This window comes from Bos mutus, chromosome 15, assembly GCF_027580195.1.
Source record: "Bos mutus isolate GX-2022 chromosome 15, NWIPB_WYAK_1.1, whole genome shotgun sequence".
Taxonomy (NCBI): domain Eukaryota; kingdom Metazoa; phylum Chordata; class Mammalia; order Artiodactyla; family Bovidae; genus Bos; species Bos mutus.
Genome location: NC_091631.1, coordinates 16,519,150 through 16,544,872, shown reverse-complemented (window position 1 = coordinate 16,544,872; position 25,723 = coordinate 16,519,150). Strand labels below are relative to the sequence as shown.

Below are 25,723 nucleotides of genomic sequence, written 5' to 3'. Positions count from 1 at the left end.
CTTAGCAGCTACTCTCTTCAGTCTGCCCCACCCTGATGAGTTGGGATCCTCAGATACATGGAAACGCATTAATATTTAATTGTGCCCCTCCCCCCACCAAGCTCAGAAGTCTTTGGAGAAACCAGTCCGGCCATGCAGATGAGGAATTAGTCATGTCAGCTTTTGCAATTTAAACATGATGAGTTCAAGGTGCTTAGAAATTTCAGACTCACAGCCATTTCTGTGGGTCTTGCAGGGCAACGCAGTACATACTGTCGCCTCTGGCAGGAAAGATTGAAGGGATTTGGGCATTGCATTTTCAAAAACCTGCTGGATTTAGTGCTCTCCTTTTCCCTTGCAAATGGTATTTTCTCAGCCCACACCTCATTTTTTGAAGCATTTTAGATTTGAGAGAAATCGTGTGGTAAGTATTCAACCACCAGGATGCTAGTCAGAGGCTGGGTACTGTATGTTGTATCTGAAAAGGAGACACGTGTTTCTCCAGCATGCTCCCAGAAACGCCATGATGGGATGGAGGAGTTTAAGCACTTCTCTGACTGTTGCTTCTGGAAAATTCCTGAGCTAATGAGGCTTTGCTATCTACGTAATAATTAGTGGTAAAAGTTGCTCAGTCATGTCTGACTCTTTGCAACCCCATGGACTATACAGTCCATGGAATTCTCCAGGCCAGAATATTGGAGTGGGTAGCCTTTCCCTTCTCCAGGGGAGCTTCCCAACCCAGGGATCGAACCCAGGTCTCCCACATTGCAAGCAAATTCTTTACCAGCTGAGCCACCAGGGAAGCCCAAGAATAGTGGAGTGGGTAGCCTATCCCTTCTCCAACAGATCTTCCTAACTCAGGAATTGAACTAGGGTCTCCTGCATTGCAGGTGGATTCTTTACCAACTGAGCTATGAGGGAAGCCCATTAATCATTAGTACTCACATTTTAATGACTATCAATTTACTTCCACTGGCAGTGGAATCATGCCTGAGATGTTCATGGGACAAGAGGCATTGTATCTGGCATATATTAATAAGGTAGCCCAGTTGGTGAAGAATCTGCCTGCAATGCAGCAGACCCAGGTTCAATTCCTGGGTTGGGAAAATCCCCTGGAGAAGGAAATGGCAACCCACTCCAGTATTTTTGCTTGGAGAATTCCATGGACAGAGGAGCCTGGTGGGTTACAGTCCACGGGGTCTCAGAGAATCAGACACAACTGAGTGACTTTTACATGTTTAGAGCAATGAAGTCGGAAATGAGGGAATCTCAGAAAAAGGTGAGACCAGGAAAGAAGAGGAGGATAGATATGGGAAGGATATGGGTTTGCGATTTATGAACTGAGATGAAAAGCCACCTAGTTCCCATCTGAGGGGAGCCAGTAGTTTTCCGTATTTTCTGGCAAATAGGAACGTAATGGTGGGCCAGAGTGGATCTCACATGGTAAATACGGGGTCATTTTATCTATGACTTTGGCTTCCCTCTGCTCATTCAAACTGATTGTTGGTCACAGATTTCATTGGCAATGGATCGATTTTTTAAAAAAGATTTTATAGAGCGCCAAGAAAATCACTTTGTCTCCATCAGCCTTGTTGGCCCCTTCACTGTCCCTCTGCTGCTGTTTTTGGCTTTTGTATAACTCAGTTGTTGAAAACTGACATGCCCAGGAAAGAAGTTTTGTACTGCAGAAACGTCCTTGGATGGGATTTTATGAAGTCCCTAATTACACTGTTGCAGGTGGGTGACCTCTGGTTTTCTTTTGCAGGTACGGGTTCATAGAAGGGCATGTGGTGATTCCCCGGATCCACCCCAATTCCATCTGTGCTGCGAACAACACGGGGGTGTACATCCTCACATCCAACACCTCCCAGTATGACACGTACTGCTTCAATGCCTCAGGTTGGTCTCAAGTGGGTCAGCTTTAAGTCCTGGGTGGCTTTTGGCAGGCCAGCCTTCGGCAGCATGGCTGACAGTCTCAGCTTCAGTGGGGATTCATGCAGCCTCCATTCACATAACAGATGCTTGCTGCATATTTCATCAGTAGTAAAAAAGAGTCCTGTCTCCAGGGTGCTTACCTGCTATGTTGGAGAGGCCAACAGTAAGCAAATACATATGAAACCACTTTAATGAAGTCAGACAGTGACAAGTGTTGTAAAAAAGAAAGCAGAGCAAGGGACTACAGAGTGCTAGGGGCGCTTTTTTTTCTGAGAAGGTCATCAGAGAGAGAGCCCATGAGGAGGTGGGTGTGGGAGAGCCCTGATGGGAGCGAGGGAAGGAAGCCACGGTGTGGTGGACAGCAGTGCACAGCCGGGTTCGTGGGAGCATCAGGGCATGTGCTGACAGTGGCAAGGAGACATAAGAGATGCAGGTTCAATCCCTGGGTGGGGAAGATCCCCTGGAGGAGGGCACGGCAACCCACTCCAGTGTTCTTGTCTGGAGAATTCCATGGACAGAGGAGCCTGGTCTGCAAGACTATAGGGTCTGCAGTATATAGGGTCACAAAGAGTCGGACACGACTAAAGCGACTTAGCAGGCACACACAGGCCAGTTACCACTGAGACTTTTCTCCCTGCCTTTCTTTTTGCCCATAGGGTTGGGCTCATCTTCAGAGAAGGGAGTGAATAGTACTGATGAACCTTCCTCTACTTTGGGGAAGTTAGTTCCATTGAAAAGTTTGAGAAGTCCTGGAGGGTATTGCATGCCAAAGTAGCTGCAGTAAAGCAGTAAAGTTCAAAGCGATGGGTTTCATTTTCTTGTATGCAAATTTACTCAATATGTTAGAGTGCTTTTTATCAATTTTCTATATGTTTTAAAGAAGAGTATTTAGTGATCAGTGACACACATTCAGTATTGTGCTGGGCAGAGTAGAGTGAGAAGGAACCAGAGGCCATCTTTCTTGTCTCCAGAGTTAATCTTGTTGAAGTCATGAGATGAAAAATAAAGGAGCTAGGGAAGAATGTTTATCGAAGGAGAAATACATTCTAAATGTCTTGGATTAGAGTTGGATGATGGGGGTGTTAAGTGGGTGACAGATCTTGATAACCTTCTGCTCTGTGCCAGGGATCACTTTGGAAAAGATCCTTGAATCCATCTTAGCCTGAGACTGCTCAGCAGGTGGTCAGTGCCCACTGATGTGATCCTCCTTGAAAACTGGCCACAGGGACCAAAGCCAGCCCCATCTTAGCAGATGCCTTCTATAAGCTTAAAATGTCAGCAGTATTTTTTGTAAAACATGGCCTGTGGTTGACAAATGAAAATACGGCAGACCCTGAAAAGGGTTGATGGTGTTTATTGCCCCTTTTCTCAGTGGTCAGGTGACTTCTGTGTTAATACAAAAAACTGACCTGAATTAGTTCATTTTTGAAGTTTACTTTCAGTAAAATGCCCATTTCTGTTTGGAAAGGAGAAATTTAGGGGAAGATTCTACATTCATCTGTTTATTTATTCACTCATTTATTCAACAGGCATGCACTGGGGACTCAGGAAGCTGTCTGTCCATCTGTCACTGAGTGATTGGCTAGACTGAATAATTAACATCTCTCTTGGCTATTTTGGTGTAGTGGAGGCAAGGTTTATGAGATGCAATGTATCAGGAGGCTCACCTCAGAGTCTTTCTAACAAATCCTTCAGTTCAAGGAAACTCCACAGGCTTGATTCTTTCAGCAGTGTGATGCTCATTAAACAGAATGAAAGGCTGTTCAGTGAGGCCCTGTATCTGACGTGGGAACACGAATGTATTGCACATTTGGGTCACCATCCATCTTAGTATGCCTGCCAGATTTGATATTCTTTATAAAAGTTCAGGTGAATTGGAGCATGAAGGGACTCCATTCCAACAAATGCACTAATCATTTGCAAAACTGCCTTATTGGTTTTGACATCCTGCTTCATTCTCTTGCAACTTTATTCCTGGAAATTTCCAGTGCACTACTGTTACCTGCAATTGTCTTTGAATTTGGGGGAGGTTATTCCATCCTTGACATTCAGATCAGATCAGATCAGTCACTCAGTCGTGTCCGACTCTTTGCGACCCCATGAATCGCAGCACGCCAGGCCTCCCTGTCTATCACCAACTCCCGGAGTTCACTGAGACTCACATCCATCAAGTCAGTGATGCCATCCAGCCATCTCATCCTCTGTCGTCCCCTTCTCCTCTTGCCCCCAGTCCCTCCCAGCATCAGAGTCTTTTCCAATGAGTCAACTCTTCTCATGAGGTGGCCAAAGTACTGGAGTTTCAGCTTTAGCATCATTCCTTCCAAAGAAATCCCAGGGCTGGTCTCCTTCAGAATGGACTGGTTGAAGTCATAATCCAAGGCCTTCTTCTGGTTCTGTGTCACATAACAGTTAAATCAGAAACATCTCACGGGTCAGGTCAGTTTCTGGTGGTGTCCCCAAAATAGATCCTATAGATCTACTTTGCAGGATCTCCCAGGTTGGCTGTTTGTCCTGATTTTCAAATGAGAGAATCACTGGGAATTTTTTGAAAACAGTATAAGTCTAAAGAAATACTATTATTGTCTCCCATGACCTTCAGATTCCTCAAAAGCAGACAGAAATGTTCATCTTTTGCTCCTTGTTTATTCTGTGATCCGTCATATGTGCTGAGTTAATGCTTAAAATGAATAAAAGAACTGATAGGTCTAAAACTTCCTTTCATTAATTCTTAGGCATTGTCATTCAGGTTTGATAAGAATGTTTCTTGACTTGTTTGTATTTGCAGACCATTTGTGGGGAGGAGTTAATATCTTAGATATGTTTACCGGAAGAATGGACTATAAGAAAATTATATTGGTGGGTTTCCCCCCCCCCCCATTCATTCAACAAAGATTTTAGTGCCTCTCTAGCCCCATCACACATAAATGTTCTGGCCAAGAAAGATAAAGTTATATTGCTCATCTTGTGGAGTTTCCGTATTTCTATGGAGGTGGCAGGGGGTAGGGGATAGGAGATGTGCTATGCACAGCCATCAAGTAAAATGAACAAGACAATTTCAGCTAGTGGTGAGCCAGAAGAGGACATGAGAGAGAACAACTCTGCAGTGGTGATGGGTGTTGGGGGTGGTGAGGGGCTAGCTTAGATTGGATTATGAGGAATGACCTTTCCAAGGAGGTGACTTCTCTTTGAAGAATCTCTCTTCTGAGAAATCTTTTAATCAGCCCTTACAAGAATGGCTATTTTTAAAACCTACTTTTCTCTAGTTGAGTGTATAAAGCTGCCAGGTGTTTCCATTATGATGTCAAAGGATAGGCCAGTAAAGGGCATCATGCCCTTTATATGTGGGAAAAGATGCTCCTAGGAACTGGGGAGCAAGCAAACCCTGCTTTATTAGACTTGTGTGTTGTCCAAGTCATAAATACCCAGTGATTTATGGCAGGACATTTAAAATACTTGTGATAATAGGTTTCTTTGTAATAGCAGTTTGCCTGCCTGCCTCCCTCTGTCCATCCATCCTTTCTTCCATCCATCCATCCGTTCACCCATCCATCCATTTATCCATCCATCCATCCATCCATCTACCAACCATCCATCCATTTCTTTGTCCTCTTTGCCAAGAAGCAATTCTAGAAAAACTAACCTAAGAAGTCAGTTTTCCATTTCATCAGTTAAAGCGTGCGTACACACACACACACACACACACACACGAGTATAAAAACTGTAATACACAACTGAATCCAGCCTTCCTGTAACAGCGAAGCTAGCTTAAAGCTCTCTGAGTTTTTAGAGCTTAACCAAGGTCCAGTTACGGAATAGAGCATTTGGGCAGGAATGGAACCATTGGTTAAAGCATTCTGCAGGCTTCCTACAGTACTCAAGGGATGGCTGGCAGGGGGAAACTGTCAGAGTTTGCTTTCAAAGGGCTTTAGATAGTGCTTTTCAAAGAGCTGCTCTCATAACATCTATGGGTGATCAGGTAGGCCCAACGTACAGTCAGAAATCATTATTCCCAAAGAAGGGAGGAAGTAGAAGATAAATGGAAGGAAGAAGAAAAGGAAGTCAGAAGTGTCTGTGATGATAATAAGCTAAAACAGAAGCCTCAGAAAATATTCTGGGCACCTGGACCAAAGGTGGACAACCTCAGAAGCTGTACAGTTAGAAGTATTTTATTCAGAGTAGGCACGTAGGGGATTAGTTAAATGCATTAACTAATACATTAATAAGAAGACAAAAGATTGGTTTTTTAAAAAAACATTCCTACCAAGTAAGTTCTATGTGGATTATTATAGTCTTTAGAGTCTCATGCTGTTCATGTTGATAAGTATTTGATTGCATTTGTCAGCTATATTTTTCTGTTGTTTCTGCAGATAACATTTTTTGCAGTGTTTCCCCTGTTAATTTTATAATAACAAATTTAAAAAATAACTTCTAATGTATGCCTCAGTAAAGAAAGACCATGTGTATCTTACTACCATTGTATCAACCAGCCTTCTATAATGCTTGGTATAGAGCATATACATTTGTTAATGAATGGATATGTTGGTGTGGGGACCTTCCAAAGATGTATGAAGTAAAATAAAAGTGAAAAAATGCATCACCAAGGTCAGAGAAGTTCCTAGGTGACTTGGTCAAGTTTAAGAAAATGATCTGGGATAAGTTATAGCAAAAGTCATCCTAGCGAAGAGAAACGAACATCAATTATGCTTCTGTTTTTTAGCGTTCTCATGTCTCTTTTTCTTTTCTACTTCATAGCTCCACCTGGGGAAGACTGTACATCGGTCACGGACCTGCCCAATGCCTTTGAAGGACCAATTACCATAAGTATGTATCTCTTCTAACCTTGACTGAGTTTTCCCATTCTTGGGGAAAAGATCAGGTGCATTTCTTATGTTTCACATTTGAATGGAATAGCACTCATTTCCCTAAGGCTAACCACAGGGCTACAGTTTACTGTCCCTTTATTGCTGTATGGTTTACCCCAATGCTTTCATTGCTCCTGAAACATCAGTCACCTGAGAGGTGCTTTCACATTCGTTGGCATCTCTGTGGACACAGCACTGTCATTTACCTGATATTTTTCCTTTATTTAACCCATCATTTTCTACTTAAAAAGCATTAATATAACTCCAAATGGAAAGCCAACACTTCTGGTTATAAGTAAAAGGTAACCTTAGAAATAAATATAAATGTAAGAAAAATTAAATAATGTTCTTAAATTCTAGCTGTTGAAGGCTCCCAAGTCTGAGCCATGTTCCCTTTCTCAGAGGCAGGGATTAATATGTGTTAGAGGGAGGGACATTCTGGCCTCCCAAATTTTCTGTTTGATTCAATTGGAGTATTTAAAAATGATAATAAGAGTGCAAACTTCTTAATATGTGTTTCAACGTTATTTACACTATATCGACCTAAAATCTTCCTGATTATCCTGAGAAGTTGACACTGCAGAAAACACAGTATTTCAGCCAGAACTTTCAAACAGGTTAACTTGTTAACTTGATCTGATTGCCTCTGAGCCTCATGTTTTGAGAAGTATGACAGTGATGAGGAGGCTGGATTTCTGCCTCCTAAAAGCCAGACCCCTCGATGTGCAAGGTGACGGGAGTGCTCGTGGTGACAGGGGGACGAAAATCATTCCTGGCCCACGCAGTTCCAGCTCCCCACAGGCAGGAAGTTGCCCCTGCCCTGTACCTGACAGGAGGAAGAGGGGGCCGGTGACTGTGACGTGCTCTGTCTGCGTCGGGCCTGGTGTGAAATCCAAGTTCTTTACAGTCTGGATGATCTGAGCCTCAGTTTTCTCGTTTGAGTAATGAATCAACATATAAGATTTGTCATGAAACTTAAAAAAGATAATCTGATCCATGCCCGGCCCATAGTAGATGCTCAATAAATGCCCCATTTCCTTGGTCCCAACAGATGTTTCTCTCCACATCCAGACCCGTTCAAGTGCGGTCCTATTTCTTGATCAGATCTCCGTCTGTGAGATTATTAGGGTGATGGAGACTTTGGATTTTTTAAAATTTATATTTGATTAATAGTTCCACTTGGACAAGATAGATAAACAGAAGGAATCTTTAGTCCTGCCCATGCCACACAGTAGAAAATCATTTCAGCTAAATGCACACTTGTGCAGTGAGTGACTCATACTTGAAGGCAACACATTTAGAAGAGAACTATGAATGGAAGCCCTTCTCGCTCTTTCTCCTCATATCATTCTAGTCATTTTCTTGTTTAAACCAAAGATTTTGACCTTTATATTCACTCCTGTGTCCTCATTTCAAGTTGAATTTCACAGATGGCAGCGCCTCTGTCAATATTTCAGCATGCTGCTTTGTTAGCCAGGACTGGGGGTTCATTGAAACTGGAAACATTTTCCGCTTAGAAAGAAAATCTAATTCTTCATGGATTTGCATACCTCAGAGGTATGGTTCCAGACCACTGCAATGAAGCGAACATTTCAATAAATTTGGGGGAGTTTCCCAGCACATGTAGAAGTTACATTTACACTATACTATAATCCAAGTGTGCAGTAGCATTGTTTTTTTTAAAACAAATGTACGTGCCTTAATTAATATTTTATTGCTAAAAAATGCTCACCATTATCTGACAACGAAGAGTTTCCACAAAACTTCCGTGTGGAAAACACAGTATCCGTGAAGCTCGATAAACTGAAGTACTAATAAAGAAGTTATGTCTTGTATTCCCTGATGAGACTGATTGCCTCTTTGTCTCCTACTTTCTCAAAATAGATGGAATTAATAGCAACGAATATTACATGTACTTGAGAAGGAAGGATAGGGACCAGGCAGCAGAATTATCATTTATTGAGCACCAGCTCTATTTTGAATACTAGGCTAAGTACTTTCCATACAATGTATCATATAGCGCTTATAACAGAAGATAGTCTCATTCCCATTTTACAGATGATGAAACTGAAGCTCAGAGGGTTGCCTACCTTGTCTAGAGCCACACAAAGCTGGGATTCAAACCTGGGGACATCTAAATACACCCTCTCCCCCGCTTTCCCACTTGCAGAGTGTGTGAGTGGGCAGGGAGGGTTCACCATCTTAGTGCATCAGTCACTCTGTCTTCCCCACTAGAGATGTTTTGCTTAATAAAAAAAGAATAGCTCTGAAGTCACTATAAGATAAGCCACCGTCTTTCCTGTAGTCAGAATCCATCAGCTGTCAGGTTCTGACAGTGGCTCCTCTGTCTTCCAGCTATTGTAAACCGTGATGGCACCCGTTATACCAAGAAAGGCGAATACAGAACTAACCCAGAAGACATCAACCCCAGCGTCGTTAGCCCCAGCAGCCCTCCTGACGATGAGATGAGCAGCGGCTCCCCCAGTGAGAGAAGCACTTCAGGAGGCTACAGCATCTTCCACACGCACCTCCCAACTGTGCACCCGTCCCCAGACCAAGACGGCCCCTGGGTCTCCAGCGAGCCAGAGAATACCTCGGATACCAGTAAGGAGAATGAGTCACTGTGCTTTCCAGTAGCAGTTGGTTCCCAGGGATGTCTCTGGTCTATCTGAGGGACGTGAACTCGTGTGGATAGCGTCTGTCTCTAGAAGGTGGTGACATGATCTGGGGAGGTGGCCTCCTGCAGTTCTCGGTGTGCTATATCATTGACTGCTACCGCTTACAGAAAAAAAAATATTTTTTTCCATCTCTAAGAAGTACCTTACAGGAAATTTTTCAGAAGAACATCCCTTGTTGTCTTGTCCCAGAGAAATGGTGACAGTTGAGACCTGATAACACAAGCTAGTTTCATTTTGGCACATTTCCCTTCTTGTTCTTCCCCATTTATGGATAAAATTGTTTCCATAAAGTTGGGATCATAAAATATGCATACCATTTCATCTGCTACTTTTTTTTCAGGTTCATTTTATATGTTTAGGTTTTAACTTGATTTATATTCATATTGTTAACTGGGTAATAATTAGTCATACTCTCCACTCATGATTTGCTAAACAATTCCTTTGTTTTTGGCCTAAGGGAGTGTATCTGAAGGAGTTATCTGATCAAATTAAATCTACTTACGGGTTTTATATCCCAGCTGGTTGGGGAAGGCTCGTCATACTTGCTTGGTTATGTGGTAACTCATCTTTGGGACTGCTGGAGTGCAGCTATTCAAGCTCTACATGCAGTTTCTTTGGGGTTTGGCCTCGGCGTTTCACTTTCATTGGAAAGTGTTTACATCTTCCTCTGGTCTTCTCTGCTTCCTTCTTTGCTTTTCCCCCTACGGTTTGTTTTAAAACAGGTTTCCAGATTGGCTGTGTTCCTTCTGTGGAGGATTATTCAAACCCAAACAGGCCTTCTGCCTCCTGAGCAGCTTTCCTAGTATGGTGTGGATCTTTTCTCCTGGCTGCGGCTCTTGGAGGGGTGAAATTCTGGTCTCCAGAGAGTGTGGCAGAAATGTCTTGGTTTGCCAGTGCTCAAGACGGGGCCCTTTTCTACTCTTCAGAAGCCAGGGCGATTTGTCAGAGCGCTGTGAGTTAACGTAAGGTCACTTTCTTGATGGTGTTTTAAATTTCTGTTAGCAGCTTGCCGAGGGAGGGGCACAGATAAAGCTGGGATCCAGTCATTCCCCACAGATTCTTTGAAGCATTTCAAACGGCAGATATTTTCAAATTTCCCGTGATTACCCAGATCTCTGGAGACTGCGTTGCAGTATTGTCTGTAATCCTATGAACAAACCTTCTTTTAAAATTTATTTGTTTTAATTGGAGGATAATTACCTTACAATATTGTGATTTTTTTTGCCATACATTAACATGAATCGGCATAAGTATAACACATGTGCCCTCCATCCTGAATCCCCCTCCTACCTCCCTCCCCACTCTATCCCTCCAGGTTTGGACAACCCTTCTGGAGAGAAGCTTCTGCAAACCAAGCAGGTGGAGCTGCTAGTTACTTGCTCCTTCCTGAGTCCCCTGCCTTTCTAAAGTAACCACTTAGAAGGTGTTCAGGGAATGCAATTTTAGCAAAAGCAACAATTAGTGGTCTCAGCAGGAAGCAGATCAAGGCAGTCTTAAAGTACCATTTCCCTCCAAAGAAGAAAATCAAGACAAAATGTATCTTGTGGGAACCAGATGAAACTAACATTTAAGCTGCTAACAGCCTATAGAAAATAGTATTTCACATGTGCTTCAGGAAGGGCAATGAGGACATTTTATAAACATTCATGGCACATCCTTTAAGGACCATAGCTTTCCTGCCTTAGTCAGCAAACCTATTTTTGAAGTCCTACTATGTATCAAGCGAGTCTAATGCTTGGGACCCAGTGGTAAACACCATTAGAAGGTAATATTGAGGAAAAAGTAAGGATTAGTAACCTCATCTTTCATTCAACCAATATTTGAAGTCTGAGCGACTGGACTGAACTGAACTGAACTGAGTCAGACATTGATCTTGTTACTGGGGACTCAGAGGTGGACCTCCCTTCATGGAGCCTGTTTCCTATACAGAAATCAAGGGAATGATTTGGTTAAGTATGTTTACTTAACTAAAACATAGTTTAGCATTTGGGTTGAGGGAAGAATTGTGCTTTTCTCTTTCCAGAACACTTAGCTAAGTTTCAATAGTGTAGGAGGCGACTTATATGTCTAGCAGAGTAAGTCCAGAGCCAGCCTGAGGGTCGCGAGAGTGTTGCAGGATCCAGTGTGGCGATGCTGAATAAATCAGCTCACACGAAGAACGGTGTCAAGGAAAACAAGCAGGTGGAAACTTGAACGTAGCCTGTTCAAGTGGCAGACTCGAGAACATTGGCACTGATAAGTTCCTGAGCAGACCGTATTTTCGAAGCCGAGTGAGGAGAATCCCCAAGCGTCATAGCTATTGGACTGAGAGTTGGGACTTAGCGAGAGGGAGTGATAACAAAACCTCCCTAATGGATGAGGAGGGCAGAGGTCAAGAGGAAGGCTGGCTGAGCACCAAGAAGTGCATCTTTGGCTTGTGTGGTTGATTCCATCCTTAAGGGTCCTTGGTGGGTGGCAATAGGGAGAGCCAGTGAGAACGACCATCTGGGAAGCGTTTGACTTCCAGCAAGCCTTTTATTATAAATGTTGTTTTTGGAAGCGCCTTCCTGGAGGTATGTCGTCAGCCTTTTTGCTGTTGGCGATCTGGAATCGTTTGGAATCCAGAAACTTAAACTAATTCAGGAAGCAGACTCTTGCCTTGGAACACTCTTATCTCCTTGTCTTCTGGGTATAATTACATATACATGTATATTTATTATACGTATAATAACATATAATATAATAATATGTTTATTATTATTTTTGGTCTAGCATGGTCTACTTGTGTGGGGAAGATTGAAAACTCTGCTGGCTAGGCGAGAGCTGTTTACAGTTTCTCCAACTCTCATACACCTCTTTTTCAGAAGACAGAAATAATGCCTATTTCTGTCCTGCTCTTGTATGTTTACTTCCTGTTGGTTTCTGCCGGATGTACTAGAGGGAGAGGGTGGCCAGAATTCTGTACCTTTAATAAAGTTTCTGAGCTAAACATGGGTTGTCTGCAGGTTTTCCAGGAGGATACCCAGGTTTAGCTGGCACATCCGGCGTGAAATTGGCTCCTATCTCTCTAGTCCCTTTTATGCATATGTGTCCTTTGTAGCACAGAACATACTGTGTAAGGAGTTGACACTGAATGTGTATAGAGTTAAAGCTTTTAATCTAGAGCTCATGGGCTTCCAGTAGGCTCAATGATAAGCTGTAAGGTATTCAAGAGCCACCAGAAAAAAATATGCAACACTTTCAAAACATGTATGTATAGGCTCCCTTTTTTGAGGAGAGCAGCTATAACTTATATTAGATTTTCAAAGAAGTATATGACTCAAAATGATTTTTAAAAATCTCAACTGGCTTGGAGGTTTATCCTGATGATTTTTGCCATTCTTCAGGGAAACAGTCTGGACTCAAGTCCAACTTGAGAATCAAGTGGGAGATTTCAAAATTGCAAAATGGCAATTATCCTTCCTCTAATTTGAAAAGAATCCAGAATTTCTCTAACTTGGGAAGTTTTTGTTTCCTTTCTGAAAACGCATTCTGTATGAGAATTAAAAGTGACAGAAAGTGATAAATGGATTCTTGAGAAATCTTTATCTGATTTCAACACTTGGAATATACACCCTTTGCAAAGTTCCTGCTCAAGTGTAAAGCTTGACTTGAGATTAATGAATGTGGGCGGAACTTGGAAATGCTAGTTGTCATTACAAGCTTCCTCAGGTAAAATGACAAAAAGATCCAAAAGTTACAAGCAAGCACCTCTAAAGATACTCCAAAAATAAATGAATGAAAGCAGCTTTATGAAATGCTACATAGAAGGCTTCCAGTTCATGGCTGGGTCACTTAATCAAGTAGATATAAAATCTCTTTTCCCTCACGGCTTATTAAGTTGCTACTTGATTTTGTTCTGACCCTGTATTCAGGGGGCTTCCTTTGAAGAATGAGTAACACTGTATGGATAAGCATACTGAATTTGCATTTCTGATTGTTGTCCTAAGAGATTTGGGGAGCCTGGAAAGATAAAATTAGGCCTCAATCTTCTCTAATCTTCATTCTATAATATATGCATACAGTTTATATAGAGAGGACTGAGAGTAAAGTTTTTCTGGAAAAACCTCACTAAATGATCTAATTGATCCGGTTTCTTCAACTTTGTACTCAAACTGCCATGCAGCAGCTCAGGAGCAATGTAATTGGATATGGTCTTCGTTTGGTAATTCACAGCCCAAGACTCAGGATCAAACAACAGCAGTAGTGACAGGTAAACTGTTAGGTCTCTTGCGCCTCTGTTGTCTTGAATGCCAAGCCTTTCAGTATTAAAGGAAAGGACCTCATTATTATGTCAAAATTTCCTACTGATGCTCTGTCACCGTCCTTAGGGAGAACAAAATCTGGCACCATTTGGTTTAATAGAGAGGCCAATGGATCTGGGGACACGACTGGATTCTGCTCAATGTCCTACTTGTTTTCCTTCTGGCAACATGCACCTAGAATCAGAATTATTTTTCCTTCAGATCTTTGATTAAGAGATTCAATCAGAACACGTCCTCTTAAAAGAAGTCTATTAAAAAATGCATACTCCTGGTTTCCACTGATCTAATTAACACAGCCAATAATAATAACAGGAAAATACTGATTTACAGATGGAAAGTGTAGGCCCCGGACAATTGTTTGGACATCTGCTACCTCAACTGTAAAGTGTAGGAAGTGACCTGTGCTTCATGTAAAAATCTAGGCTTCTAACAAGCTCCCTGGATGTTTGACTATTCATTCTAAGTAGCTATAAAGTGTTTTGACTTAAGAGTTTTTGTGGGAAAAGATTCCAAGTCTGTAACAATGGGATGTTGTTAGCATATCTTCATTTACTAACTTTTGTTGTTGGAGGATATGACCATATTTCAAAATAATTAGAACTTTTTTAATTCAGAAGAAGAGTTATAAAAAAGATCCTTTACAATTGCTTAGCTTATAAGACTAAATAAACTGTATTTTTTATTTTGACAAATATTCCTATAAGGAAAATAGTACTGATATTATGTTATGATTGCATATGATAGTGATTAAGATAACGTTGGAGGGGTGGGGGGGAGATTGAATGCAGAATTTAAATAATGGTATTTTTAAAATGTTTACAAGGTTTATCTTCATCAGACAAATGTTGTGAAGGAAAAGGTCTTGTCAGTACTTCTCCTTGGACCACTTCTGGGCTTTCTTGATAGCTAGAAAAAAGAAGTCTAATTCGCCTTACTATTGTATTTGGGGATTTAATGATGGTTTCAGCCTCTCTGCTTGAACTTTTCTCAGTTTTTGTATCTACTATTTTCTGGCACTAGTGGTGAAGAATTTGCCTGCCATTGCTGGAGACATAAGAGATGTGGGTTCGATCTCTGGGTTGGGAAGATCCCCTGGGGAAGGAAATGTCAACCCAGTCCAGTATTCTCACCTGGGAAATCCCATGGAGAGAGGAGCTTGGTATGCTACAGTTCATAGGGTCGCAAAGAGCTGGACACCACTGAAGTGACTTAGCACATAGCACTATTTTCCACTATTCTTCTGACACACATCATGGCTACAGAAATGGCAGTCTTTGGAAGTTTCCAATCAAGACTCTGGCTTCTAGTCTTGTTAGTGAGATCATTGGGTCACTTCAGTTTGTCTTTCCTGATTGCGTATTCTATTTTCAAAAACGGAGTCTCAAAATGTTCTGTTCTGCTTTGCAGAATCTAGCATTGATGTACAAGTAACCGTGGGCAACGCTGTTTGGGAATTTGGACTCTAACTGGAGAAAAGTGGAATGGCATCTCTTCCAGGCTTTCACCTCAGCTGCCCCTCTGCCATGTGTCTGATATTGTTGGGGCTATGTCTCTGAGGCTGCGGGCAGACGTATTACACCCTAGATTCTTGGAGGATGATATTGGTTGACCAAGATAGAGGGTAGAAGGTGAATAAGGTCAAGGCTGGAACTCCGAAGAGCTGGATTTTAGAAGCACAGACTGTTACTTGTTCAGTCGCCCAGTTGTGTCTGACTCTTTGCAAGTCCATGGACTGCAGCACACCAGGCCTCCCTGTCCCTCACCATCTCCCAGAGTTTGCCCAAGTTCATGTCCATTGCACTGGTGCTGCCATCCAGCCATCTCATCCTCTGACGCCCTCTTCTCCTTCTGCCTTCAATCTTTCCCAGCATCAGCGTCATATGTGGAGAGGATCAATGTCTTGTTCAGTCAACATTTCTAATCATCTGATCTCGTACACAATTTCTCTGCAAAATGATCTTTCTGATGGTGAGGAATATAATACTTTCTGTAAAAGCTCATTGGTGGATAGTTCTGATTATCACCTTTTTATTTCTGTTTATGTATTTATCTATTTAGCTGCACAGAGTCTTCCTTGTTTCTCACAGGCTTTCTCTAGTTGCGGCAAGCGGGGGCTACTTTTGGTTGCGGAGTGAGGGCTTCTCATCAGTTTTCTGGTTGTATGCCAAAATAATGTTGGGAACTGCCGCGTAGCCTTCATTTGCATTCAGAGTTACAGAAATCAAATGCTAGAGAAGATCAAATCTAATAGCTGGGTGAATAGCAAATTGTGAATACAACTGAGGGATTTTTAGAAATGATTGACATGTGTTTAGATTCCAAGGTATTACTGAAGGTGGCCTAGCACAACAAATAGGCACGTGTGAAACTTTTTTATTCTGTTCTTGACAGCCTAGCTTTCATGGCATATGCTTAATAATAAATGCATCTGAAAGCATGGAAAAGTTTATCAGCGTTTTTCTCTTTTACTTCTTTGGCAAGGTTATGTCTATATTTATTCTTTTAACTTCCTTGAAAAGAGTATTCCATTGTAAAGATCATACCCAATTGTCTTTAGATCTATACATTAGCTTGAGACCAGAATATAACAATTTGGAGTATAGAAGTCAAATCTCTCACTTCTTTCTTATAATCTTGGGAATTCGATGTATGTTCTGTGCCTGTTTTTCTTCCTTTGTGAAATGGGTCACTTGGCATTCAGCTCAGCTACTAACGCAAGTCACCACAACAGGTACGGATTCAAGTATCATCTCAGCAGGCTGGGAGCCAACTGAAGAAAATGAAGATGAAAGAGACAGACACCCCAGTTATTCTGGATCAGGCATTGGTGATGATGAAGATTTTATCTCCAGCACCAGTAAGAATAATCAATTCCTATAGAACCATCTGTGCCAGGCTTATCGATTAATCTGAATGAAGCCCGATAGGATCTTTCTTGGGAAATAGTTAATATGAGAAATGAGCATAAGCCTGTGATCACAGGTTAGTTATGCATTGATGAGATTATGAAAGAAGAAACTGATTTTTTTTTTTAATGGAAGCCAAAATATCTTTGGAGGAGACATGGAGGAACTCTTTTATAAAATTCTCAATGCCTCATGTAAATCCTTCCTGTTTTGTTTATTTATGTGTTAAAGCTGAGCTATAACATGACAGTGCCAATTATTAAAGACAAATAGGGAAGCCATTGCGTCATAGTATCCACGTTTGTGACAGTTATAAAACTCTTTTCAGACTAGAGATGGAAATTGAGCTGAAAGGTCCTTTAAAAAATCAAAAATTGGTCTAATACTCTGCCAGATAACTGACTTTCCTATACTTACCTGTTCATGAGCTAAGATACTGCTGAACGAGATGAGACTGCTGAAACTGACTCCATCACAGCTCTGCCTTTTTTTTTTTTTAAAGAAAAGATGTGCCTTTGGGGTGCTAAGTGAGCTCTCTCAGGTCACCAAAGTCCAGTCTGTCCTATTTGAACCTGAGAGCGTCATCCCCAAAAGTATAGCATCCCAGGAGGAAGGGGTCCAAAAGAATAGCTTAGACCTATGCTATTTGAGTATGTGACATTTGAGTATATGACATCAGTACAACAACTACTTGAGGTGAACTATATGCTTTGTATCTAAGCTGTATTCCTTAGCTGGACACCCCTGCAGAGCTTAGAAACTAACAAGGGAGCTCTCTTAGTAACTTCAGAAAGAATACCAAATACCCTCAAAACACTGGAGCTTTACTGTTATACTGTCTGTTGGGTTCAGGATATAGCCGTATCTTCTAGGTTAGGCATCGGGAAAGATGTGGTCTTGATACTTGAGAAACTAAACCCTCTTAAATGGCAAGCCAAACAGATCAACCTGAAAATAAATTGTATGCTCAGGCTCCGGGGGGAGCTTCCCTTGATATCATTTCGTGTCTGCGGCATATTTTTCCATCTCAGCTTGCTTTTCTTCTTGGCACCTATGCGGTTAATTGAGCTGGATGCCCACTTCCTTCTATTGGGGTATGATAACTGCCAGTTTTTCATACTAATTGAGAACGTAGTTCATGATTTTACCTGATTTTATTAACTTGTGAAATAAAATCCAATAGTCTTATCATTCTGAAAAGAGTTTTGTATTATTTGGGTATCAAAATAAAGTTTGAAAAAATTAGGATGGATTTGCAAATAACCTTTCCAAAAGACGTTGGTTCTGATTTTGTCATGATTCTTCTGTCGTGTGCGTCTCTTCTTCCAGCCCTGTCATGTTTGGGGGTGACAATATCAGGGCAGTGGTGGATGTCTGTTTCTTTTTATTCTAGGGGCGCTGCTGCAATGGTGGTTGGCTACCTATGGTTTTTCCTACTGAATGTACGCATCTTGGTTTTCTTTTCGTTGGCTATGAATGGCTTGCTCATGAAATGCTCTGTATTTGATGAGAATTTCTGACGTGTTTGATAAATATTCAGAAATACATAGCTCATCACATGGCTGTTCTAGGTAGATATTCTGCCTTTGAATCGTCAGTAGGAAAGCTGTGGCTCCTCAGGGTGTTTCTTTCCCCATCATGCTACTAACGAAGTAAAGTGGTCATCACGGCATAACTTTCAAGCATCTACTCTTCAGCTCGAGCATCTACTGTAAGCACGCCTGTCGGTGTTAGAGATTCCTTGGGTTTTCAAGTGCAGAGGGTTGTTACAGACTGCATGGATGTGCAACGCGTTGATGTCTTTGGTTCTCCTCGGTGGAGGGCTGGTGTTTTCAAAGCTGTCCTTCCTCCTGCTGCAGCTTCTTTGGCTGCTTTCTCCAGGAGATCTCATGTTCTGACCTCCACGTGTTCTCTGACAGAATGCGAAGGACACTGAGATACTTAACAGTATGGCTGAGTCAAGCTGAAGCCACTCTCCACTGTCCCTTCGTTTCTGCTCCACCATCTATACAGCCTGGTATAGATGAATGACTCTGTAGACTACAGAAGGGAGAAATGTACAAAACAAATGGTGAAGGCTCAAGAAATAACATTCTCCTAATTACTTGAATCATCATTGTCACAGTTTCTACCACACCACGGGTTTTTACCCACCCACAAGAGAACCAGAATTGGATCCAAAGGAACCCAGACCATTCGAATCCAGAAGCATCACTTCAGACAACCACAAGGATGACTGGTAATGGGTTATGCATACTTAAAGAATTTTTTTTCCCCCTCAAAGTCTTTGGTGCTGCAAATGTCAATCATCAGGACACAGTGGGGAAATTTAGTTAATATTTCATCACAAATTCTTAATGAACTTTCATGAGCTTGAAACTTGATTGAAACTTGAAACTTGAAGCTTGAACTTCCATTCAGCTTGAGTCATTTGTCAATTATATCATCTGGGCATAAGATATTTTACATTGCTTCATTATAAAACTGAACATGTTAAAATAGTTTGCGGGGCTGCCCTTGACAAAATTCTATGTGCTTTGGTTTTCTCTTGGGAGAGATTAGTGATATCACACAAAAGTATTAAGAGTTGATGCTCAGAGGTACTACTTAGACATTGAACCATTAGATGGCACGTACTTTAATGAAAAAAAAACAACAACACACAGAACCATCCAAAACCGGTTGATAAAAAGTCACAATGTATATAACCATCATCACGACAGATGTGGACAGAAGTAGTACCAGTGCTTACGGAGAAAGCTGGACCCAGGAACCACACTCCTCTCGCAGTCACCGTGGGTATCATGATGAAGAGGAGACCCCGCATTCTACAAGCACAAGTAAGAAGGATGGCAGTCAGCAGTTCTGGTTTAGTTGAGTAGTGAAGTCACTCCAGAGAGTAGGGAAAAGACATGGGCTACATCTTCTATCTCCACACAGTAATTTCTTTTATCCCCAGAGCATAAAAAGCTGCCAAATCTGCACATGGTTTCTTAGAAATGGGAATTAAAAATACTAACTTGTCAAGTTGCCCAAAAGGCCAAAATGTTTAAAAATATCTAAGATACGGTTTTTTGTGTTAAAGATTCCCAGAGGCTCCATTTGGGGAGTTTGTGTGTTTTTACGGAAATGTCTGAAGGAGAGTGTGTTCTTTCGGTGCTTAGCAGTGGCATGTAAAAGAAAGGGTGACAGGTGCAAGGATCTTGGGAACTCTTTGCTTTCTTTGAGAAATCCAGCTTCTTTTTCATGTTCTGTTTCTCACCCCATTGTAGAAACACCTCCCTTGTCCTCTTGGGAGGAAAGACAGTCACTTAGATGGACTATATTTGAATTCCTTGACTGTTCTTTTTCTGTTTTTAAGCTCAGGGTAATTTGGGGGAAGGCTTTGATGCTGTTTTTACTTATATGCAAACATCTCAGGTTTCCTAAAGCAATTTCAAGTCTTTCTACTGGCCTATGAGGATAGGACAAAAAAGAAGTAAGTATATTCTCTTCTTTTTTTGTCTCTCTCAGAGATGCCTATATTTGGTATAAAAGAAGCTTTAATTTAGGATAACAGCTCGTAGCATTATAGAAATTATAGTTCAACCATGGTTCTTATAGCTTTAAACACTCCAAAAGCAAAAAATGTAAGAAACAATCACTAAAAGTCAAAGGAGTTTGGGAATCCATGGTTTGAAGATGTCTTCAGACAAAAAAGAAACTTTCAGACATCAGCTAGGACTGAATAGATTAGGACTGAACATCCTGAGCATTGTGACCTTGCCTGGTGGCTTGGACAGTAAAGAATCTACCCACAATGCGGGAGACCTGGGTTTGATTCCTGAGTTGGAAAGATTCCCTGAAGAAGGAAATGGCAACCCACTCCAGTACTCCGATATTGTTGCCTGGAGAATCCCCATGGACAGAGGAGCCTGGTGGGCTTCGGTCCAGGGGGTCGCAAAGAGCTGGAAGCTACTAAGCACAGCACAGAGCATCGTACTGAATACACCAAACAGGCCTGCGTCTCATTATTGACCACAATAGATTTGATATACACATGAGGATTATGGGCTGAGTTAACAAAAAGTCTAATGAAATAAGAAACAGACATAAGAGAAATAAATAAGAAACAGAAATTTCTTCAGAATGGGATTCTGTACCAGTCCCTTTGGGTCCTAATAGTTTATCTTAGAAATTATTAAGACAGTTTGTACCTAAAAGTTTGTATTATTTAAGTGTACTATTTAAGAGGCTGGGAATTAATGAGCCTATTGTCAAAAAGTAGTGGGGGAGGGGGATGAATACTGGAGGGTAGCTGAAAAACAGGACATAACAAAACTTAACACAGAGTGGCAGCTGCTTCAGCAATTCTTTTATGAGGACTTGCAAAACATCAAGTGATTCTGGCTGGCAATTTCTAGGCTTTATCAAAAAAACATCTACAGCTTCTAGAAGAGAGTCAATCTTTGTATTTGCAATGGAAATCCTATAGTCTGCTAACCCATATTTTGAAGACAACAGAGGGTTACTGGCTATTTAAAGGATCATTCTGTTTATAAAGATAGTGGTAGAGTACAGAATAGTGTGTGCATTTTTTTCTTTTTCTTTTCTTTTCTTTTTGACTTTAATCAGTTTATATTTGGGTTAAATTTTCTTTTTTCTTTTTTTTTTGGTAATTACATCCAGTGTTGTTTCTATCTTCATTATTTGTCAGGAGGTAGTGATTTAATCAGGGGAGGTAAAACTTAAGATTTTTATTTTTTCCCCTCCCTCTGGATAACCTGTTAACTTCAGGAATGTTTTGGCCAATGCAAGGGTAAAATGAGGGCAGTAAGTTTTATTTTTTTAAATGTCTTTGCTGTTGTCAAGTCACACACATTATTTTCTAAAATAATGAAATAAGTTTTACAAGCTGCAAACTGTACTTCAGCCTGGCAAGTTTATACAGTCTCTTTTTCTTTTTTTATTGAGGTATAGTTGATGTACAGTATTTAACACTCTCATTTTCTTGATGAACAGAACTTCAGTGTTAGTCACAATGGATGAAAATGTCAATGACTTTCTGATTCTTCCCAAAGGCACCCTGGTACAATTTTATTTCATTCATTTTGTCCTTTTTAAAACTAGACAATTACAACATTGAGTGCTTGAAATTTTAAGCCTGTCACACGCTCTTATAAAGCCAAACACTGGTTAGAAAGGTTTTAGATAATGTCAAACATTGGCTAGAAGAGTTTTCTTCTACTGAATTAAATTTGTTAAAATGTGATTTTGACAATTTTAGAGGCTCCATAGACATAACCTCGTAACATGTCAGTGGAATAACATCTCAATCATTCCCAGCATCTTTCGTGCTAGGCAAATGCACTGCTGGTACATTTCCCAGTGTGTGCGATGTTGAGTCATATGACCACTATTTGAGAAGGCTTCCTTCCTTCCTACTAGGCTGATCTCATCATAGATTGTTATATAATATACTCCTCTCCCTCAAATCACTGAAGACAAGAGGTTAATTTTTTGAATAAACAGTTCTTTCAGGCAGGGTATGTGAGGCCATAAACTCTAGTAAAATGAGAATAGTACTAGGAATTCATAGACTGTGATCTAGTTATAACTGTGCTGATCTGGCGATGTGATTTTGAGCAAATCACAACTTCTCTGGGCCCCAGTTTTCTCACCTGAAAGGACTAAAGGATTTAGACTAAAGGCCATCTGATTTCTAATATCCCCTTCAAAGTTACCAGTGGTCTCTCTCTTTCTTGCTGTCCCTTTCTGCCTCCTGTCCCACCTGTATATGTGTTTAAGGTAGAAAGCTATGTTTTGGTAAGGAAAGTAATTGAACAGTAACAGCTCACCATGGACATTCTTCTCACAGCCCAGGCACCCGCTACTAGTACAGCAGAAGAAACATCTACCCAGAAAGAGCAGTGGTTTGAGAGTGGAAGGCCTGGGGAATTTTCCCACACACCAAAAGAAGACTCTCATTCAACAGCAGGGACAACTGGTAATGCATGGTCTCACAGGCAGACTTGGGTGAAAATTTCCTCGGGTGTTAAATGCCGGGCATTAAGGACAGTGAACAAGAAAAATTGGAAATAATTGTCACAAGATGTTACAGTCTCTTAATCAATGACCATGCAGTCACATGGTCACAGAGCCAGCCCTTACGTGCTCATAATAAATCACAGAAATGGATACAGACACAGAAAGGAGACACAGAGAATATGTCCTTGCGCGTGTCACTTTCGGATCTAATGTCGGCATCCCCTGGGGAGACTGTAGAAGAGACTCTGATCGTATAAAATACTACCTTTTCTTTTGTAAAGGAATCTTCTCCATGATGTGGGTCCAGGCTTTACAACACAGTTCTATAAAATACTGGGCTTGTTAGAAGGCTTTTGGTCAGAAAACTCTCAGTAGTTGAAGAAATGGAGCCAGACATTTTGAGACAAACACCTGTCTGGTGTCATTTAGCCTTTTGTCATGTTTATTTGGAGATTTCTCCTCGAATATACAATAGTTTCTTCTTAAATTTAAAAAAAAAAACCCGCCTCTATACTTGAACTGTGGAATTGGGGAGACTGGAGTCAAGTCTTGTCATCTCTTGTCATTTCTAAGCGTTGCCTGATAACTTCACTCTGCCAGCTCCTATGCATGTGTGATGGAAGCCTTGAAATGCATCCTGTCTTGTAAAAGAATGTGAATTCCATATCCTTACTTGATAGCAGTGGGAAATATTCCTGTGTTTCCATTTGCAAAATAGGATATAACGCATGATTTTCTTCCGGTGTGTGGCAGCTTCTGGATTCATAGCTGTCAGAGGATGAATTCAGTGACTGGCTATATGATGTGGTTGTTGCCAAGGGTCACTATTGTCATCTTTTCTACCTCTGCGTCTTCATTGGCTCAGAATGAAGCCAAAGCACGTGCTGCATTCTTATGTCACTGGTGCCATAATCTCACTGTTGGGTGGTACTGCTTCTAATGGAGTCCATTCATGCTTTTGAGATGAATGGCATTGACTCTCCTGTCTGTCTGGGGGGTGGGGAAGCTGTTACCTGACTCCTTCCCTGCATCTCTACTGGCCTCACGTGCGTTTCACCGGGATGTGGTTGTCTAGGAATGATCTCGTGTGCTTGGACTCCTGCACTTCCTCCTTCCAGGGATGGTGGCAATGTGGTGTGGGTGAAGAACTATTTCTCCTCCATCTTTACTATAACTTCTCATCTACCCACTAGAGAAGTTATTAGTGCTTTTGCATCCTCTAGTTCACATGCTGATTGCCAGGGAAAATGAGCATGAATGAAACTGTACCTGCTAAAACTTTCTGCATTTATGCAACTTCCCAGCCCTCTAGACCCAGAAGACGGTTTCGTTGTCTTGAGTAGAGAATATAGTCTTAAAAAAAAAAATCAGTGTATCCCTGGCTAGATGTCAACTAACACTTTGATAATTGCTTAAACTGCATAGTCACAACAGCCTCGACGCACGTCAGCCATCCTCATCAAAGAGTAACAACGCAGAGCCAAGAGGACAGTTCCTGGACTTATGTCTTCGACCCAGTCTCGCATCCAATGGGGCGAGGTCATCAAACAAAAAGAAGGATGGGTAATAATCTCTGAGCTCTTTTATATATTATGTTTTAGAAAGCCACCAAATGGCTGTTTTCCTAGAAGGATCCCTTTGGCTTTAGACCAGTCTGCTTTCCAGAAGAACTTTGTTTCTTCCAAAATTAGTTTTCTTAGTAAGACTGATATGCATATACATCTGAATCTGAAGTCCTGGGCAAGAGCGGAGAATTTGGCAGGAGAGTAAAGAAGGATTAGTCCTAAAATGATGGGAATGGAAGTCATTTTCTCTGAAGAGGAGTAGTCTCAAGATTTCTTTTCCAGGTACTTCCAAGTACAGGGTTTTAAAAAGAATGAAGTGATAGATCCAGTGACTATTTCCATTATAGACCCACGATAAAACTTCTTGTCTTTGGTAGAGAAATGTTAGAGGTCAAAAATTCCAAACAAGTAACTAAAAGACTCCGGAAAATTGTGTGAATTACTCCTGGAAATTTAGAAATAAAATACACTACTCAGTGACTTAGGATTTGCACCACCCTTCTCCTCCTTCAGGAGCTCAGTCATGTCCGACTCTTTATGACCCCGTGGACTGTAGCCCATCAGGCTCCTCCATCCATAGGATTCCCCAAGCAAGAATACTGGAGTGGGTTGCTATTTCCTTCTCCAGGGATCTTCCCGACCCAGGGATCGAACCCGGGTCTCCCGCATTGTGGGCATATGCTTTAACCTCTGAGCCACCAGGGAAGCCCTCCATAAATGTTTGTGAATTGAAAGCATGGACAGCTTTTATACAGGATGGAATCATTGTTTTATTAATTAGCATTCTTATTTACCTATTGGAGAAGGAAATGGCAACCCACTCCAGTATTCTTGCCTGGAAAATCCCTTGGGCAGAGGAACCTGGTGGGCTATAGTCCATGGGGGTCGTGGTGAGTCGGACACAACTTAGTGAGTAAACAGCAATTTACCTATACGCAATTCAAAAACAGAATTAAACAAGAGAGAGTGAGAAAAAGACTAGCTGGAGCTCGACAACAGTGGAAGATTATTATTGTATTTGACACAATTTTAAATTTAAAAGAAATGTTTCCTTTATCAGAATCAGGTGACAACTTTCCTGAGAGAATCTGTAAGAATTGGTAGCAAGTGGTGCCCCTCTTTTCCCAGTGTTTGCCAAGAAGAAGAATCCATGTTCTGTTCTAAATCCATGGATAGAATTATGCAATTTTATTAATTTTTTAAAATTTAACAAGATGTCTTGATCACAGACATGTAACATTCCACAAAGGGAGATCAACCAAGAGAACAAATATGGTGATAATGAATTTTCAGTCATAGTTTCAAATATATTTTTTGGATCCAAATTCCCAAGGGTATGCACTGCACAGGACTTATTGAAGCGAGTTCTCAGAATGCAACATAATGTCTCTCAGTATTGAGTTAAGCAAAGTTATCTCCAAAATGAATCCAGTAGTTTCCGTGGTCTCATTTCTCCAGAACATTGTAACTATGTTGTACCCAAATATT

The 25,723-nt window shown here is 41.2% G+C and overlaps 1 protein-coding gene across 13 annotated transcripts in view; it reads left to right on the top strand.

Annotated features, from left to right (window-relative positions):
• Positions 1 to 25,723, top strand: part of CD44 (CD44 molecule (IN blood group)) — an 87,321-nt gene that overhangs the window by 38,322 nt on the left and 23,276 nt on the right. For 4 of the 13 annotated variants that reach the window (XM_070383563.1, XM_070383566.1, XM_005890901.3 and 1 more), the window contains exons 3-5: positions 1,745 to 1,878; positions 6,667 to 6,735; positions 9,132 to 9,380. In XM_070383563.1, coding sequence (XP_070239664.1) covers positions 1,745 to 1,878; positions 6,667 to 6,735; positions 9,132 to 9,380 — 452 coding nt within the window. Of the gene's footprint in view, positions 1 to 1,744; positions 1,879 to 6,666; positions 6,736 to 9,131; positions 9,381 to 16,468; positions 16,595 to 18,768; positions 18,883 to 19,366; positions 19,484 to 22,500; positions 22,630 to 24,095; positions 24,234 to 25,723 lie in introns of all 13 variants that reach the window. The other 9 variants (XM_070383567.1, XM_070383556.1, XM_070383557.1 and 6 more) reach the window with 8 other exon arrangements.